General features: G+C 35.9%; 1 protein-coding gene across 1 annotated transcript in view; it reads right to left on the reverse strand.

Annotated features, from left to right (window-relative positions):
* The window catches only part of GPR149 (G protein-coupled receptor 149), a 233974-nt gene that overhangs the window by 212195 nt on the left and 3131 nt on the right, over positions 1–18648 (reverse strand). The window contains exon 2 of the mRNA XM_053709016.1: positions 9817–10009. Coding sequence (XP_053564991.1) covers positions 9817–10009 — 193 coding nt within the window. The remainder of the gene's footprint in view (positions 1–9816; positions 10010–18648) is intronic.

Below are 18648 nucleotides of genomic sequence, written 5' to 3' on the forward strand. Positions count from 1 at the left end.
GATAAAAGAATAAAACCACTTTTACCTAAATTACTACTTTTTATCTATCCAATATAACCCATAATCAGAAGCATCACAATTTAAGACCCTTAAATACATTAATATCTCCAAACCCCCTTCCCCTTCTTCCCCAGTATCATATCCCCCCTCCCTCCTTTCTCTCCCCTTTCTTTTTTTTTCTCCTCTATTTCATATTTCCTTAGGATATTATATCATATTACTTAAATCATAGGAATAAATAGACTGCAATCTGTGAATCTAGTGATTATTTATTGAAAATTATTAAAACACATATTACATGTGAAAATTGTTTTCTATACAGGTTCTATCATATCACATAAATACAGGGTCTTATAAGTCCCAACTGTTTGCTTAATCTTACATATATTTTGTTTAAAAAATTGTCAAAAACTTTGAGCTTGCATGGATTAACGGTATAACCATTTAAATGCGGAGAGGACAATGGATGTCTATCCCAAAAACTCAGTTCAGAAACTTCAATTTACAACTTAGACTCTTTTTCACTCTTTAACATTAATCAACACATGCTTGTAATCTGTTTGCCCACAATATGTGTGAATTGGTTGATCCGTAACTGTTGTAACATTTTTTTTTTACTGCAATAAAGCTCTTTTGAGAAAAAATTATATTGAATACAAAGCACAAAGTGTAAATGCAGCAGAACTGTCATGTCATGCAGTGCTAAAGTGCACTTGGCTTGTCTCTCCTTCACATACAGAAATGTACACAGAAATAAGTTGTATTAAATATGTATAATGTAAATTGTAATTTAAGTTCACTGGATGTGCAAAAACACAAGAAATGTATACTTATAAGTACAAAATACAAAGTGTCATTGTTGTTTTATCGCAAAAGGGGATTTCAATTATCTAAATATTCCAACTCAACAGACCTCACAGTTTTTTATTGCAAACTAAAAGGAGGCGAGGTTTGACAAAATCCGCAAAATACTTAAAGGGACATGAAACTAATTTTTTTTTATTTTTCGGGATTCAGATAGAGAATACAATTTTAACCCTTTCGAGTCTGGGCTAAAGTGCCTACATCGGAACAACTGTTCCGATGTAGACAAATTGAAACCACGCGATCGTGCACACGATTGCGAGATTTCAATTATTGGATCGCGTCTGGGGGAAGTCCCTACAACCCTAGGAATGCCCCCAAGACCGTTATCAGTCCTGACTGCACAGAAGGCTTCAGGACAGCCGTTAGTTATGACGTTCTATTCCGTCATAATGGCTTTAAAGCCCAGTCTAATTATGACGGAATAGAACGTCATAACGGCTTTGAAAGGTTAAACAACTTTCCAATGTACTTCTATTATTTAATTTGCTTCCTTCTCTTGTCATCCTTTGCTGAAAGGTTTATCTAGGTAAGCTCAGGAGCAGCAAATAACCTAGGTTCTAGCTGTTCATTGGTGGCTGCATATATATACCGATTGTTATTGGCTCACCCATGTGTAAACTTAGAAACCAGTAGTGCATTTCTGCTGTTTCAACAAAGCATACCAAGAGAAAGAAGAAAATTTGATAATAGGAGTCAATTAGAAAGTTGTTTAAAATTGCATGCTCTATCTGTATCGTGAAAGAAAAAATTTGGGTTTCATATCCCTTTAATATCCTAATAGAAAAACACATACATACAAAAAAAGAGGCGATTGTAAAATTCTATACGCATAAAGCAGCTCAATGTGATTTGTGTGATTTCATTTTAAAAAAGTTTGCCCTTTCTCACTGCTAACTTTGCTCTACACAGCAAAGTTTCCCTTTCCTGAAAACTCCATTACATTCTATAAGAGACTTCTCGCCACTTGCAAGAACTGCTCCATGAGGGAAGCCCCTGCGAGGATCTGCGTGAAAAACCATGTTAGAACCAGCAAAGTTTAGATAATTGGCCCTTAAGTATTGGTTTCACTATGTATATAGTGAGAGAAAAGATATGAATGATTCTGTGCAAATATAAAGAAATAAGAAAACAAGATCTGTGCCCGCTGAAAGATCAGCCCATTTAAATGTGTTGTGGTTTTAAGTAGAAAAAATGGCTATTTCATATAGAAATTTATACGTAAAAGAGCAATTTTCTATACATTTTATGCTCTGCAATTGGTATAACACATCATTAAGTGATAGTAAACAAATTAAGGGGAAACCCCAGTCCCTGTAATATCCCGATTGGTGCCATGTGCACAATTACAGTCCTGATCTCAGAGCTAACTGAGACACTGAACACAGAGTATACCTACAGTCAGCCTCCAGGCACCTGCATGTACAGAGTACACTTGTAGAAGAGAAATAAAAAGCTACTGTTCAAGTGTAATATATCATTTCAGCTGAACTTTGCCCTAACTTCAGTGAAACTGTGGGGGGTTGTAATTATTACATCTGTGCTGTCAAACAAACAGATGTCACATTACTGGATATTGATTTCAAGTGTGATGCATGGTACATGGTGCATACATTAGCAAAGGGACATAAACGTCATAATTGTACTTTAATGATTTAAATAGAGCATGTCATTTTTAAAACACTTTTTTAAATTGTGCTTCTAGTATCGTACACTGGTGCCCTCTAGTGCTTAATTTGTATAAAATTGTTAAAAACATTGTTACAAGCACTGCTGCAATATAGTGCTCAGAACATGTGCATGCTCCTGAACCTACCTAAACTTGCTCTTTAGCAAAGAATACCAAGAGAATGAAGTAAATTTGGTAACATGTAAATCAGAAAGTTGTTTTACATTGCATGCTCTATCTGAATCGTGAGAATTTCATTTTGACTTTTATGTTACTTTAATCCATAGGTTAAAAAATATATCTCTGTTAATTAATTTTACTTGTACCTGATCTTAAATGTTTAATTTTTTTTGGAATATCATTGAATTTGAAACCATGAATACAGTAGAATTGAATAATCAACAAGTGCATAATATAAAAAAATAATAACACACTGAATTTTAAATGAGCAATAGATTTTTTTTCTGGCAAATATTAACCCATTAATGACCGTGACAAATCATGTACATTTGCAAGTTGTTAAGGGTTTTCTTGTTTATAATAGTGTGGGTCCCACCACATGCTATTATACCCTCCTTCCTCCATTCTGATCACTAGAAATAGCTTTTAATAACACAATCTCCATAGAAAGACCAGTGACATACCCTGCACATCGCTGGCCCTTAAGGGGTTAAAATTTACTTTGCCAGCCTCCTGTATCATGTGAAAGCCATCAGCCAATCACATCAGACTGATATACATATACACTGAACTCTTGCACATGCTCAGCAGTAGCTGGTGCCTCAGAAAGTGTGTATATATAAAAAAAGACTGTGAACAATTTGATAATGGAAGTAAATTAAAATGCACATGGATGAATTACATTTTTTAATAGAAACATATTTGCAATATACATGTACTGGCAAACATGCTTCTAGTAAAAGTTATCACTGTTTAAGTGTTAGCATTTTTCTCTGCACGTGCATGTGAAGCATAGCTAGATAGTCTCACTGCACCAGCCTTTTTTAATACTGCAGCTGCTCAGAGAGCCAAAGAGTCTTGTATCATATCAGCAATTAACAAATTGAGTCATTACCAGATGATAAAAGCACCTGAGTCTCTCTGAGCAATTGCTGTGTTTAAAATGCTGGTGCCTGGTGCATACTTAAATACACTTTTGAAACAGCTATAGCTTTTATTAGAAGCATTTTTGCTAATAATGTTACAATAAATCCTTCTATTCAAAACTGAAATGCATCCATGTGGTTTCCAATTTTGGCTTGAATGTTCCTTTAACCTTTTAACGTCGTTATGCCGTTCTCTTCCGTCATATTTACACTGGGCTTTAAAGCCGTTATGACGGAATAGAACATCATAACAAACGGCTGTCCTGAAGCCTTCTGTGCTTCAAGGACTTGATCGCGGTCTGGAGGGCGTTTCTAGGGTTGTAGGGACGCCCCCCATATGCGATCCAATAATTGAAATCTCGCGATCGTATGCACGATCGCGTAGTTTCAATTTGTCTACATCGGAACAGGTGTTCCGATGTAGGCACTTTAACCCTGTCAAGAAAGGGTTAAGTGTTTATATTCTATTTTTGTGTCAGTAAATGGGCATTTTTGTTGTATTTATATAATGGTACTTTAAAATATGGTGTTTTGTGTGCTTCTTAAAAAACTCCTTTCCTGAATAAAATGACTTTTGTTTTCATTCCTGTCATCCAATAAAGATGTAGCAGCTTTCTTTATCATCAAGTGTCCCTAGTGATAAGTTGCACACATACATGAATTCCCCAGTATCAATAGTTTCAATATCAGTTCACTGGCTTTAACTTAACCTTGATTTTATTTTAGTTGAACAGCCTTTAAAGAAAATAACACACTATTAAATGTTCTAACTAAAAAATAAATAAAAAATGAACAAAAAAATGTACTGACCTCTAAAAATAATTATAAATAATTAGTGATTTGATTCATTGGGTCCATTTATTAAGCAGCGGATGCTGTTTCAGAGGCCCATCGTTTTAGGTCCACCAGAAACGGAAGTTAAGAAGCAGCGGACTGAAATCATCCCCATCTGATACGATCGGAATGTTTGACAGCCCCTGCTAGCGGCCGATTGGCTGCCAGTGAGCAGGGGTGGAATTGCACAAGCATTTCACCAGAAATGCTTGTACAATGATAAATGCCAATGGAATATGCTGTCAGGATTTAGCGAGGTCAAGCGGGCATGAGTTGCTACAGCGAATCATGTCCGCTCACCTTTTAATAAATCTACCCCATTAACTTAAATTGTTTTTATTTATTTTTTTCCTTTTTGAATCCTTACTGTATATTAGCAATTAAGCTTTAGTTGTTGACGGATGTATATTATGGATTTAATACAAAAAAGTTTGGGGGAAAAAAGTCAGCCAAATGAAGGAACAAGACAGCCTGGCCACAGGAAGTGTGTGAATAGACCATGCAGAAAGCTTAAGGGACACTGAACCCAATTTTTTTCTTTCATGATTCAGATAGAGCATGCAATTTTAAGCAACTTTCTAATTTACACCTTTTATCATTTTTTCTTTGTTCTCTTGCTTTCTTTATTTGAATAAAAAGGTATCTAAGCTATTTTTTTGGTTCAGAACTATGGACAGCACTTTTTTATTGGTGGGTGAATTTATCCACCAATCAGCAAGAACAACCCAGTTTGTTTACCAAAAATGGGCCGGCATCTTAACTTACATTCTTGCATTTCAAATAAAGATAGCAAGAGAATTAAGACAATTTGATAATAGCAGGCCCATTTATCAAAAGGCTTGCGGACCTGATCCGACACTGCGGATCAGGTCTGCAAGACCTCGCTAAATGCGGAGAGCAATACGCTCTCCGCATTTAACATTGCACCAGCAGCTCACAAGAGCTGCTGGTGCAACGCCGCCCCCTGCTGACTCGCGGCCAATCGGCCGCCAGCAGGGAGCTGTCAATCAACCCGATCGTATTCGATCGGGTTGATGTCCGGCGATTCCTGTCCTCCTGTTCAGAGCAGGCGGACAGGGTTATGGAGCAGCGGTCTTTAGACCGCTGCTTCATAAGTTGTGTTTCTGGCGAGTCTGAAGACTCGCCAGAAACACGGCCCTTCAAGCTCCGTACGGAGCTTGATAAATGGGCCTGTAGGAGTCAGCTTAAAATTGCATGCTCTATATGAATCACAAAAGAAAAAATTGGGTTCAGTGTCCCTTTAGCTACTGAACAAGGGTTAAATTCTGAATTGCTAAAAAGCTGAAGGCTGGTGCCATATTGATAACAACTGCTGATTTACCAAGAAGTGAAATATAGCTAGAAAAAGCTTTTAAGCAAGGCAGTTTTAATAAAAGGTGATACATAGTATGCTAAACCTCCTTTTGTATTTGAGGTATGCTAAAACAAATTTCACTGGGTATTTCTATATGCCTGAAACCTTGGAACAAAGGCATTGCTCACAACATTTTAAGCCCCATTGACAATTTGTTTTATCTTGTGTTTTTGAAAATTTTGCACAGTTGTGTTTTTTTATTTTATTTTTTCCCCAGACTGCTACACTGAAAAAAATGCCACTTCAAGCAGCATAGAAGACTAAATGAAGCATTCATTTTTAGGTACAATTACAAAAATCCAATTGACTCTCTTTCTTACAAAGCACTGTTGTTTTCAGTTTTCCACAATATCCCCTTACTTGATAGAAACATGGTATCAGCAACATTGTAGCGAACAATACAAATCATAACAACAGAGTTGTGTTTTTAATTGTTTTCCCGCACGCTGGATACTAAACGATTCATTAAAATCTCAGCTGCCTTTTTATACAAAAATTAGTAAAAGATCAATTTTAAAGTTGTATCCAAATATTCGATGTGTAGAAAGAGCATTTCTTTCCCTATTCTCTTAAATAGGGTTCCTTTTTTGAATGTAAATGTTGTAATATGCTCTAAGCACACTCCTGACCAGTCACCTCTTTTTATGATTCAGACAACAATATCAGTTGGGAGAAAATAGACAACTTTTCCCTTTATCTGCGGGACCACACTCCCCTTTTTTGTTACAAAGTTCTCATGACAGTGTATTGGAGCTGTATATAAAGCCACAGAGTCTAATTCAATTATAAAAAGAGAAAAAACAGGATTGATTCAGCCCATAAAGGCAAAGGGGGATATCGAAGAGGCCTCCTGGATGAAGATTTCTTGCCACTTGGATGAGGACTTCGCCGGCTAAATGAGGATGGATGTCTGGACTTTGATAACTGTAAGTGGATCGTCGGGGGTTAGTATTTTTTGGGTGTTTTTTTTTTAGGTTAGGGCTTGGGCAATGTAAAAGAACTAAATGCCCTTTTAAGGGCAATGCCCATCCAAATGCCCTTTTCAGGGCAATGGTTAGCTTAGGTTTATTTAGATAGGTTTTTATTTGGGGGGGGGGGGGTTGGTTGGGTGGTGGGTTTTACTGTTTGGGGTGTTTGTATTTTTTTTTACAGGTAAAAGAGCTGATTTCTTTGGGGCAATGTTCCACAAAAGACCCTTTTAAGGGCCATTGGCAGTTTATTGTAGGCTAGGGTTTTTTTTTATTATTTTTGGTAATTTAATTTTTTATTTTTTGTAATTTAGTGTTTGTTTTTTGTAGTTTAGAAAATTGTATTTTAATAATTTCATTTATTTTATTTTATTGTATTGTTAGTTTTTGGTGTAAGGCAGGTTAGGTTTTATTTCACAGGTAAGTTTGTATTTATTTTAACTAGGTATTTAGTAAATAGTTAATAACTAGTCTACCTAGTTAAAATAAATACAAACTTACCTGTGAAATAAAAATAAAACCTAATAGCTACAATATAACTATTAGTTATATTGTAGCTAGCTTAGGTTTTATTTTACAGGTAAGTATGTATTTAGTTTTAAATAGGTATTATTTAGGTAATAATTGTAAGGTTTGTTTAGATTTATTTTAATTATATTTAAGTTAGGGGTGTTAGGGTTAGGGTTAGACTTAGGCTTAGGGTTACGTTAGGGTTAGGTTTAGGGGTTAATATATTTATGTAGAGTTAGTGATGTGGGAGGTCAGAGGTTTAGGGGTTAATAATTTTTTTAAGTATATTTCGTTGTGGGGGGCTTGCAGTTTAGTGGTTAATAGGTTTATAATAGCGGCGGTGTGGGCGGATGGCAGATTAGGGGTTAATAATCTTTAAATAGTGTTTGCGATGTGGGAGGGTGGCTGTTTAGGGCGGGGTTAATAGGCTTATTATAGTGGTGATGATGTCGGGAGCGGCGGAATAGGGGTTAATAAAAAAAATTGTGGCGCCGATGTCCGGAGCGACAGATTAGGGGTTAATAATATTATTGTAGTGTTTGCTGTGCTGGAGGGCCTCGGTTTAGGGGTTAATAGGTAGTTTATGGGTGTTAGTGTACTTCTTAACACTTTAGTTATGAATTTTATGGTGCAGCTTTGTAGTGTAAAACTCATAACTACTGACTTTAGATGACAGTACGGATCTTGTCAGTATAGGCTGTACCGCTCACTTTTTGGCCTTCCAGGCAAACTCGTAATACCGGAGCTATGGGAGTCCCATTGAAAAAGGACTTTTTTAAAAGTGCGGTATTGACTTTGCATGACTAGCTAAAAGGTGTGCGGTACACCTATACCTACAAGACTTGTAATAGCGGCGTTAGGGAAAAAAACAGCGTTATGAAGCATAATGATGCTTTTACACTCATAACGCAAAACTCGTAATCTAGCTGATTGCATGCTATTGATACATTATTCAACATTTATTTTGTTTTCATGCCCCTTCAAAATAATATTTAAATGAATACAGCTACACCATAATTTTGTTAAAATAGATATTTATTATAAAACAAATTGATACATTTTTTTTAGTTTTCATTCTTTTGCTATCCTTTGTTCAATTTTTTTTTTGAAGAGTGAATTAAAGAATAATGTAGAGTATGACCATTGAAAAACATGACAGAAAGGGAATGCTATTTAATAACTTTGTGTTTGTAACATTTGTGTAAGCGTATATACAACATTAAACATGGTGTAAATAGATTTTAAAAATCATCATATCTATATTTTTAAATGTAAAAATGTATCTCTATATAGTGCACCGAATTTGTAGCAATAATATTGTTCGATTTTTGAAGGGTATACATATTTAATAGTTTGTAATTGACTTTTATTAGGTGATATGCTTCATTCTCTTGCAGCATCTGAGTTCTATGGCTTCCGCAACCTCAAGGGTGGCAGATTGAAAACTAGGTACGCTGCATCGGAAAAAACGCGTAAATGTTGAATTTTTAATAACTTTGTGAAAGCTTTAAATAATGTAGAATAGGAGGGCAAATGATCATAAAAATTCCGCTAGAATTCAACAGGGTTTCAACTCGCATCGATCTGCGTTGATCTGCGTCGGATTGAGACCGCCGGATCGTATGTTATGTCACAAAATCAACTTCTTCCGATCTTGAGGCTTTGATAACTAGGTTGGATCAATCTCACAACAATTATGATGTGGAATTCAAGCGTGTTTTCGGTTGACGGTTTAATAAATATCCCCCAAAGTATTGTAGTGTTAGGATCACTCAACATTGGGACACCTTGTATGTTGGTGGCCATATTGTGTGAATAAGATCCCAATTTTAATATAAAAGCAAAGGTGGTTTTTGCAGGTACTTTTTTCAGAAATTTAAAAATATTTTGTTTATTTGCAAGTGGATGTGCACCAACACCCTATTTGTTTATATATTTTTAAAGGGATAGAAATGTCAAAAAATTAAATATGCACAGCTGCATTTCAGTTTGAATTATAAGCATTTTGCAATATATGTCCATTAGCAAAAATGCTTCTAGTAAAAGTTATTACTGTTTTTCTACAGCATACGCACATATCCTGGGAGGGCACATGTACTAGTATTCAAACAAAACACCTTCTCAGAGAGTCAGAAGTAGCTTGTATAGCACAAATTACATTTCCAAAAGCAATACACATGATTGCAAGCTCTCTGAAATGGTGTGGTGTTTGAATACTAGTATATGTCCCCTCGCAGGATATGTGCGTATGCTACAGAAAAACAGTAATAACTTTTACTAGACACATTTTTGCTAATGGAAGTATATTGCAAAATGTGTATACTTTAAATTGAAACACACCCATGCACAGTTTAACCTTTCTATCCCTTTAAATAGCCTTACCTGCAACTCTTGTATAAAATGTGTAGCTTGGACTAAAAACAAAACAAATGCAAACAACACATTCCCCATGCATTTTTTTGTATTAAACGTAAAAGAATAATGTCCTACTTTGGATTTCTTCTGATGACATGGCATATGTCTTCCTCTTGCAGTTTATGATGCAGCCACATGGAAGATGACTCCAGCGTTCCGACAAAAGAAACAGAGGGGTGCTAGCAGCAGCAAGCAGAGTGAGAAGGAAACTTAATGCCTCAAAAAGAAGGCTCTGAAAGCCAACAATATACTGGACAATCATCTGTATCTGAAAGACAAAAGATTCATAGTGTAAATATTTTATTCCAGGGCTATGAATACCAAGAAAAAATATTGTGCAGTTAGACAGTAGTAAACTGTAAATTGATTGCTAGATTACAAGTTTTGCGGTAAGAGCGGCTCGGTACTAACCTGCAAGTTATTGCCACCGCTCACCTCCCTATAACGCTGCTATTACAGGTTTTCATAAACCCGGCATTAGCAGGCAATAAGTGAGCGTTGAGCTAAATTGAGCTCCATACCGCACCCAAATACCAGCGCTGCTTTGAGCTGGTTTTACGTGCTCATGCACGATTTCCCCATAGACATCAATGAAGAGAGCCAGCTAAAAAAACACCTGCAATAAAGGAGTATAAAGCTCCATAACGCAGCCCCATTGATTCCTATGGGGAAACAAAATTTATGTTTACACCTAACACCCTAACATAAACCCTGAGTCTAAGCACCCTTAATCTGCCGCCCCAACATCGCTGCCACCTACATTACACTTGTTAACACCTAATCTGCCGCCCCCGACATCCCCAACACCTACCTACACTTATTAACCCCTAATCTGCCGCCCCCAACATCGCCGACACCTACCAACACTTATTAATCCCTAATCGGCCGCCCCTAACATTGCCGACACCTACATTGTACTTATTAACCCCTAATCTGCCACCCCCAATGTCGCTGCCACCTACATAAATTTAATAACCCCTAATCTGCCTCCCCCAACGTTGCCGCCACTATACTAAAGTTATAAACCCCTAAACTTAACCCTAAGTCTAACCCTAATCCTAACACCCCAAACTTTAATATAATTAAAATAGTTATGTTGCGTTACGGCCAAAAAAGTGTGCGGTGCAGCTAAACCTGCAAGACTCAGAATACCAGCGGTAGTTAAAAAGAGCTGCTTTTTCACTCATACCACAAAACTAGAAAAACGTAAACTAGCCATAAGTTATTTATAAAAGTGTAAGTGAAATTTCTAACCACCTTTTCATTTAAGACTTGTGTAGGTGTGTAACTATCCATTAGACTTGTGCATTCGGCAATTCATCTTCGTTAAATAATGAAATCAGAAGTAGGTGGACTTTCGTGATGTTTGTAACTTTTCAGAGTCGAATTTCTACTTGTGAAAGTGAAGCACACTAAAATATGTGCAAATCCAGAATTTAGTGTGCTTCCCTTGTACATTAAGAAATACAGCGCCGAAAAGATCCGAACATCACAAAAGTCCTCCTACTTCTGCATTTGGCATTGAACGAAAATGCCGAATGCACAAGTCTACTATCCATGCTTACTGCTGTGGGAACCGACTCAACCTCTGGTCATTACTATAATAGTATAGTATCTGAAATGCACAGCATTGCAATTCATAAATATTTGTAAACATTTTTGCAATGTGCTTATGCTTTCAAAATCAAAAGCATATTTACAAATGATCAATTTTATAGTGGATGCTTTAAAATTGCATCTGCATATGTGACAAGCAAAATATTCTAAAATATTTAAAGGGGCATAAGATTCTATTTCAATAAAGATACAGTTAAAATATTTGTATTAGTAAGCTCATCCCCTTCGCTACTGGAAATTTCATAGAAAAACTTGTCCAAGATACCAGAAAATGTTTAGCATTTTTACTATCACTCGAAATATAAACTATATTTATTTTAGTGATATCCCAACTATTGATCTAGGTCCATTTTGTTATATTTTAACTTTTTCGCAAACTTTGGGTTTCTCTCTGAAATTATTTACATACTGCTTGTGCAGTTATAACACAACTGGTTATAAAAGCATCTTTGTTATCCTTTTTGTTCAGAAATAGCAGACATGAATGGCTTTGCCATTGCATTTTGTTAATTAGAATGCCACTAATTGCAGCTGTGCACATTGTAATGTAGGGATTTCTCTCCAATCTCCCTGATTCCTCGCAAACAGCTCTCTTTTACCCCCCTCCACTCCTCACAACCATCTTAAAGGGACATTATACACCAAATTATTCTTTCAGGATTTAGACAGAGCACTCCTTTTGAAATAACTTTCCAATTTAATTCTATCAGTGTTGCTTACTTCTCTTGGAATGTTTTGTTGAAAAAGCATTAATGCACTACTGGGAGCTAGCTGAACATGTTGGTAAGTCAATGACAAGAATCTTATATGTGCAGCCACCAATCAGCATCTAGGTACCTGCTCCTGAGCTTACCAAGGTATTATATTCAACAAAGATACCAAGATAACTAAGCAAATTAGATAATACAAGTACATTTGAAAGTTGTTTAAAATTGTGTGCTCTATCTAAAGCATGATGGAAACATTTTGGGTTTCATATCCTTTAAGTACTAGCAGGCAGTCTGAAGTTTACGAATTTAAAAAAAAAAAAAAAAAAATTTCTGCATTGTAGGGATCCCTCTTAATTTTTTAAATTGTATTTATTTATTTATGGGAGGTTTTTAGTGCTGATTGTGCTCTATTACTATATGAAGGCAGATGTTGGTAAGTCTTGGTTGTCACTTGACTTCCAGCATTATGGACCATAAGATGGGCGATGTACTGCCTGACGTAGACCTAAGTCCATATGGGCAAAGGGGTTAAAGGGACATGAAACCCAACATTTTTCTTTCAGGATTCAGATAGAACAAATAATTTTAATCAATGTTTCAATGAACTTCTTTTATTTAATTTGCTTTGTTGTCTGGGTATGCTTTGTTGAAAAGCATACCTTGGTAGGCTTAGGAGCTGGCAGCTAGCTGCTGATTGGTGAATGCATATTTATGCATATTGTCATTGGCTTACCGATGGTTTCCACTAGTTTCCAGTAGTGCATTCCTTCAATAAAGGAAACCAAATTAATAATAGAAGTAAATGGGAAAGTAAATGTATGCTCTATCTAAATCATAAAAGACATTTTTTTGTTTCATATCCCTTTAAAGGGGCAGGGTGCTATAAAAATGCTATGCTGCAGAGTTTAAATATATGGGAAAATACTCCTTTAGGTATATTTGTTTATATTAAATAACTGTGTCTGCTAAATGAAAACACAATCTAATCAAATGGGCTGAGCTTCCAGGGAGCACAGATCTAATTAGCTTATCTCTCTAAATTTACACAAATTATTATCTTATCTTTCTATACACAGTGAGACCAAAACCTAGGGCCTGATGATCTGAAGGTTTCTGGGCTGGCGAGATTATTTAAGAATGCTTGCCAGTACTTCTATTTCCCTGGTGGAATGAGCTAAATCCACCCTGAAAACAAGAGGTCTCGCTAAGGAGCATATACTGAATTTTCGTATGAGGAGATCACAAAATTGCAACAAATAAATAATTGAACCATTCACTCAAAAATACATAGGAGAAAATTGTGTCATTAAAGTGCATCAAAAATCGTAACAAAATTGTTCACCAAAATTTGTATTTAGGGCTGCACAGTTAATTGCGGTTGCGGTTTTAAACCACGGTTAATCTCTGCAGTTTAAAAACCATGAGAGTATGTGATTTTTAGCCCCACCCAGAAGTGACATTACTCGCCCCATGTGAACAGGTCTAGCGGCGAATGAAGAGATGATCCTGAGCGCACAGGTGACGGGTCTCTCCCTCTGAGCAGTCAGCATTCCTGGAATGGCGCCGGGGAGGAGGGGCGAGACATAGACTGGAAAGGAGGTGTCTCTAGCAGGTGATTGGTGGATTAGTGTTACTGTAGCATGAGAGTGGCCCATGGGAATTTAGCACCGAAACAACACCGGCTTTTTCATTACAGGTGGTGCTGTGGGATCATGATACTTCCTGTTCTGTTACTACAGTTCCTGTGAGCCCCACGTCTTCACATCTGAGGGAAAATATTAACTTGTTCTAATGTTTAAAATGCAATGAGGTCCCTGAGAGGCAGCTGAGAGGCTAAAATACTAATAAAGTACCGCTTTATTATGCACTGTGTTTTAATTTGAAACAGTATTTTCTAAGCTGCCTCCCAGGGACCTGAGTGCATTTTAAACATTAGAATAAGTTAATATTTTCCCTCAGATGTGAAGACGTGGGGCTCACAGGAACTGTAGTGACAGAACAGGAAGTATCATGATCCCACAGCACCGCCTGTAATGAAAAAGCCGGTCGTGTCAGTGCTAAATTCCAATGGGCCACTCTCATGCTACAGTAACACCAGTCCACCAATCACCTGCTAGAGACACCTCATTCCCAGTCTATGCCCTGCCCCTCCTCCCTGGGACAGATCCCAGGAACGCTGACTGCTCAGAGGGAGAGACCCATCATGTGTGCAAAATTCAGGTGTTATAGTAATGTATAAGAAAATTGCGACTATATTAAAAACATAACATTTGTATGTAAATTATATAGAAATAATCATATTAAATATGCACAGGTTAAATACTAATTTAATTACACGGGATGTGCAAAAATCAAATAGCAATTCGTACTTATAAGTACAAAATACAAAGCATAATTGTTGTATTATCGTAAAAGGGGCTAAACATGGGTGTTTCATGGGCGTGTATGAAATTGTCTCCCAAACCAAAAGGGTAATGATCTAAACATTTCCGCTCTACGGATGTCACTGTTTTTTTTGCAAACTAAAAGTTGTTGAGGCTGTGACAAAATATGCAAAATACATAGCTCAAGATTACGAGTAGATCGGTAAATATTGTTAGTATGCGAACTCCGCTAGAAATACATTTTTTTTTTGCACAGGTTGGATACCTTGCATTTTCCAAGTTGAAAGTAAAAGGTTTTCACTCTCACACTAAGCCACTGCACACAAAAAGATAAACTTCCAGGTATTGTAATTGTGTTAATGTATTCACCCATAGGGGTCGATTTAACAAGGGCCCCTGTTCCCCTTGTTTTCCTCTTGGCCTTAAGATAGCTGCTACTTAACTCATAAGCCGCCTCTGAGGTGGCATGCAGCAATACGCCCGATCGTGTATGATCAGGCTAATTGAAACCCCCTGCAGGGGGCGACATTGCACAAGCAGTTCACTAGAACTGCTTGTGCAATGCTGAATGCCGACAGCGTATGTTTGGCGGACATGTCTGAGAACCGGTGTACGCCCGAAACAGTTTACATGTATTTTATACATTAAATTTTGTATTATTCAACCGGAGAGTGCCTTCCTTATTCTGGATTTGATATATATATATATAATTCTATATATATATACTGTTTATATATCATTTTTTATTTTTTTAGTAAATAAAAAATAAATAAATAAATCTATCTATCTATCTATCTATCTATATATATATATAATAAATATATATAGGTATATATATATATATATATATATATATATATATATATATATAAATTATTACATTGGAATGGAAAATATTTACAGTAAGTACAAAGTTAACCACTTTATTAAATATGAATATTGCAAATATATGCTTTTAAATGCTTTCAACTAGTAAACCGTAAAGGGCTCCAATACACTTATTTATATGTCTAGATATGTATACATATTTATGTATCAGATATAAAGAGAAATATACATTTAATTTAAAGTACATTATTTTCTATGTGAAGAACATAGGAATGTAAAATATGCGTTTTGCGCATCACATTTCTCTATAAGATCTTAACGTGGTTGGGTTAGCAGTAGCACACATTAAAACTTAGAATTCTTAAGGCACATTATTGAAATATTACATATAAAATATAAAAATGTATATAAATTATAAAAAATTGAAGTAATGGTAAACTCTTCCCTTTTTTATATCAGATTTAAAATGTTACTGATATTTTAAATGGAGTTGAATTAATCAGTTGTAACGAAGATGCGCTATAACTTGCTTTTTTTAAATATAGATATGAAATTTAAATACCCTCTTCAAAAGTCAATTTTTCCGTGACTTAACAGTTTAAATTGTTATCCAATTAGCGCTCTACCCATATGGCACATTTGTTATATCTAGAGCGCTGATTGGAGAAAAATTCAAACCTTTAACTCACAGAAAAAATAATTTTTCAAGTGGGCAGCGGATAGAGGGGTATTTGAATGTTATATCTATATTAAAAAGTAAGTTATAGCGTATCTTCTTTACAACTGATGAATTAAACTCTATCTAAAATATCACTAACATTCCGGATCTGATTTTAAAAAGGGGAGAGTTTAACGTCACTTTAATAAACATACTGTAAAATATTCTAAACAATCCATAGAATATATCTATATATTTTACAATATGTTTATTCATTTTGAATAATCTATATACATTTGTATTAATATTTTATTTGTAATATTTCAATAACGCTGCTCCTAAGTTCTCATGGGCGCTAACCCGACCGTGCTAAGATCTAAATTGAGAAAGGTGATGCGCAAAATGCATATTTTACATTTCTATGTTTTTATTGCAGCCCCCCCAATACCTGAGACCTCATATTTTTGAGCCCTATAACTTTTTATTGCAGTTAAAAAAAATTATCAGACAGTACTGTGTACTGTGAAATGTATTTTTGATGTTTTTGTGACATTTTTTATTCAAGCGTAACAGTTAACCAGAGTTCTGAGGTCATGATAAACCGACGCACATTATTTTGTCAATATTTAAACAACTAATGAAACTTTAAAAAAAAAAAAATGCATCTACATGTTACTCTCAAACTAATCTTTTCTTTCACTGCATCATTCTATCTAGCAATTATTTAATGTTTAATGTCTCTTTAACTATAGAAACTATGGCACTGATCTATTTGAAAGTAACAAACACACTGCTGCTTCTCGCCCGCTCCACTACCCATCATACTCCTGTACTGGCTAGGAGTATGCAAGCAAATGCAGCTTTGGCGTTGGTGCTTTCAGAAGGAGCAACACAAAAGTTTTCAAAAAGGAAATACATTTACACTTTAAAAAGTACAGTCTTGTCAGATATATCCACCAATCAGCAAGTGCTACCCAGGCTCTGAACTAAAAATGAGCCGACTCCTAAGCTAGCATTCCTGCTTTTCAAATAAAGATACCATGAGAACAAAGAAAAATGAATAATAGGAGCAAATTAGAAAGTTGCTTAAAATTGCATGCTCTAACTGAATCATGAAAGAAAAAATTGGGTTTCATATTCCTTTAACTGTTTTGCAAAAATAATAGTTGCACAAAACACATAATAAAATAACACTATCTAATAAAAATTATTCAAAGAAAAAAATTGTACACAACAGTTTTAAGAGCTTTAAGATATGAGATCTCAGGTGTTAAAAAAAAGGCAGGCAAAGGGCTTTAACCTTAAGATACATAAATATACATGTCTGAAGATGTACTGTATATGTATGTATAATATATATATATATATATATATATATATATATACTGTATATATATATGTGTGTGTGTGTGTGCATATGTACAGTATCTCACAAAAGTGAGTACACCCCTCACACTTTTGTAAATATTTTATTATACCTTTTCATGTGACGACACTGAAGAACTGACACTTTGCTATAATGTACAGTAGTTAGTGTACAGCCTGTATAACAGTGTAAATTTGATGTCCCCTCAAAATAACTCAACACACAGCCATTAATGTCTAAACCGTTAGCAACAAAAGTGAGTACACCCCTAAGTGGAAATGTCCAAATTGGGCCCAATTAGCCATTTCCCCTCCTCGGTGTCATGTGACTCATTAGTGTTACAAGGTCTCAGGTGTGAGTGGGGAGCAGGTGTGTTAAATGTGGTGTTATCGATCTCACACTCTCTCATACTGGTCACCGGAAGTTCAACATGGCACCTCATGGCAAAGAACTCTCTTTATATAAACACATAAATACATATGTACACATTTACACAGTTTTTAAAGATATATTTCTATATATCTGTATATATCTATACCTATATATAATCATGTATATGTATATATATATATATGTATATATATATATATATATATATATATATATACAGGGAGTGCAGAATTATTAGGCAAATGAGTATTTTGACCACATCATCCTCTTTATGCATGTTGTCTTACTCCAAGCTGTATAGGCTCGAAAGCCTACTACCAATTAAGCATATTAGGTGATGTGCATCTCTGTAATGAGAAGGGGTGTGGTCTAATGACATCAACACCCTATATCAGGTGTGCATAATTATTAGGCAACTTCCTTTCCTTTGGCAAAATGGGTCAAAAGAAGGACTTGACAGGCTCAGAAAAGTCAAAAATAGTGAGATATCTTGCAGAGGGATGCAGCACTCTTAAAATTGCAAAGCTTCTGAAGCGTGATCATCGAACAATCAAGCGTTTCATTCAAAATAGTCAACAGGGTCGCAAGAAGCGTGTGGAAAAACCAAGGCGCAAAATAACTGCCCATGAACTGAGAAAAGTCAAGCGTGCAGCTGCCAAGATGCCACTTGCCACCAGTTTGGCCATATTTCAGAGCTGCAACATCACTGGAGTGCCTAAAAGCACAAGGTGTGCAATACTCAGAGACATGGCCAAGGTAAGAAAGGCTGAAAGACGACCACCACTGAACAAGACACACAAGCTGAAACGTCAAGACTGGGCCAAGAAATATCTCAAGACTGATTTTTCTAAGGTTTTATGGACTGATGAAATGAGAGTGAGTCTTGATGGGCCAGATGGATGGGCCCGTGGCTGGATTGGTAATGGGCAGAGAGCTTCAGTCCGACTCAGACGC

This window comes from Bombina bombina, chromosome 4, assembly GCF_027579735.1.
Source record: "Bombina bombina isolate aBomBom1 chromosome 4, aBomBom1.pri, whole genome shotgun sequence".
NCBI classification, from domain to species: domain Eukaryota; kingdom Metazoa; phylum Chordata; class Amphibia; order Anura; family Bombinatoridae; genus Bombina; species Bombina bombina.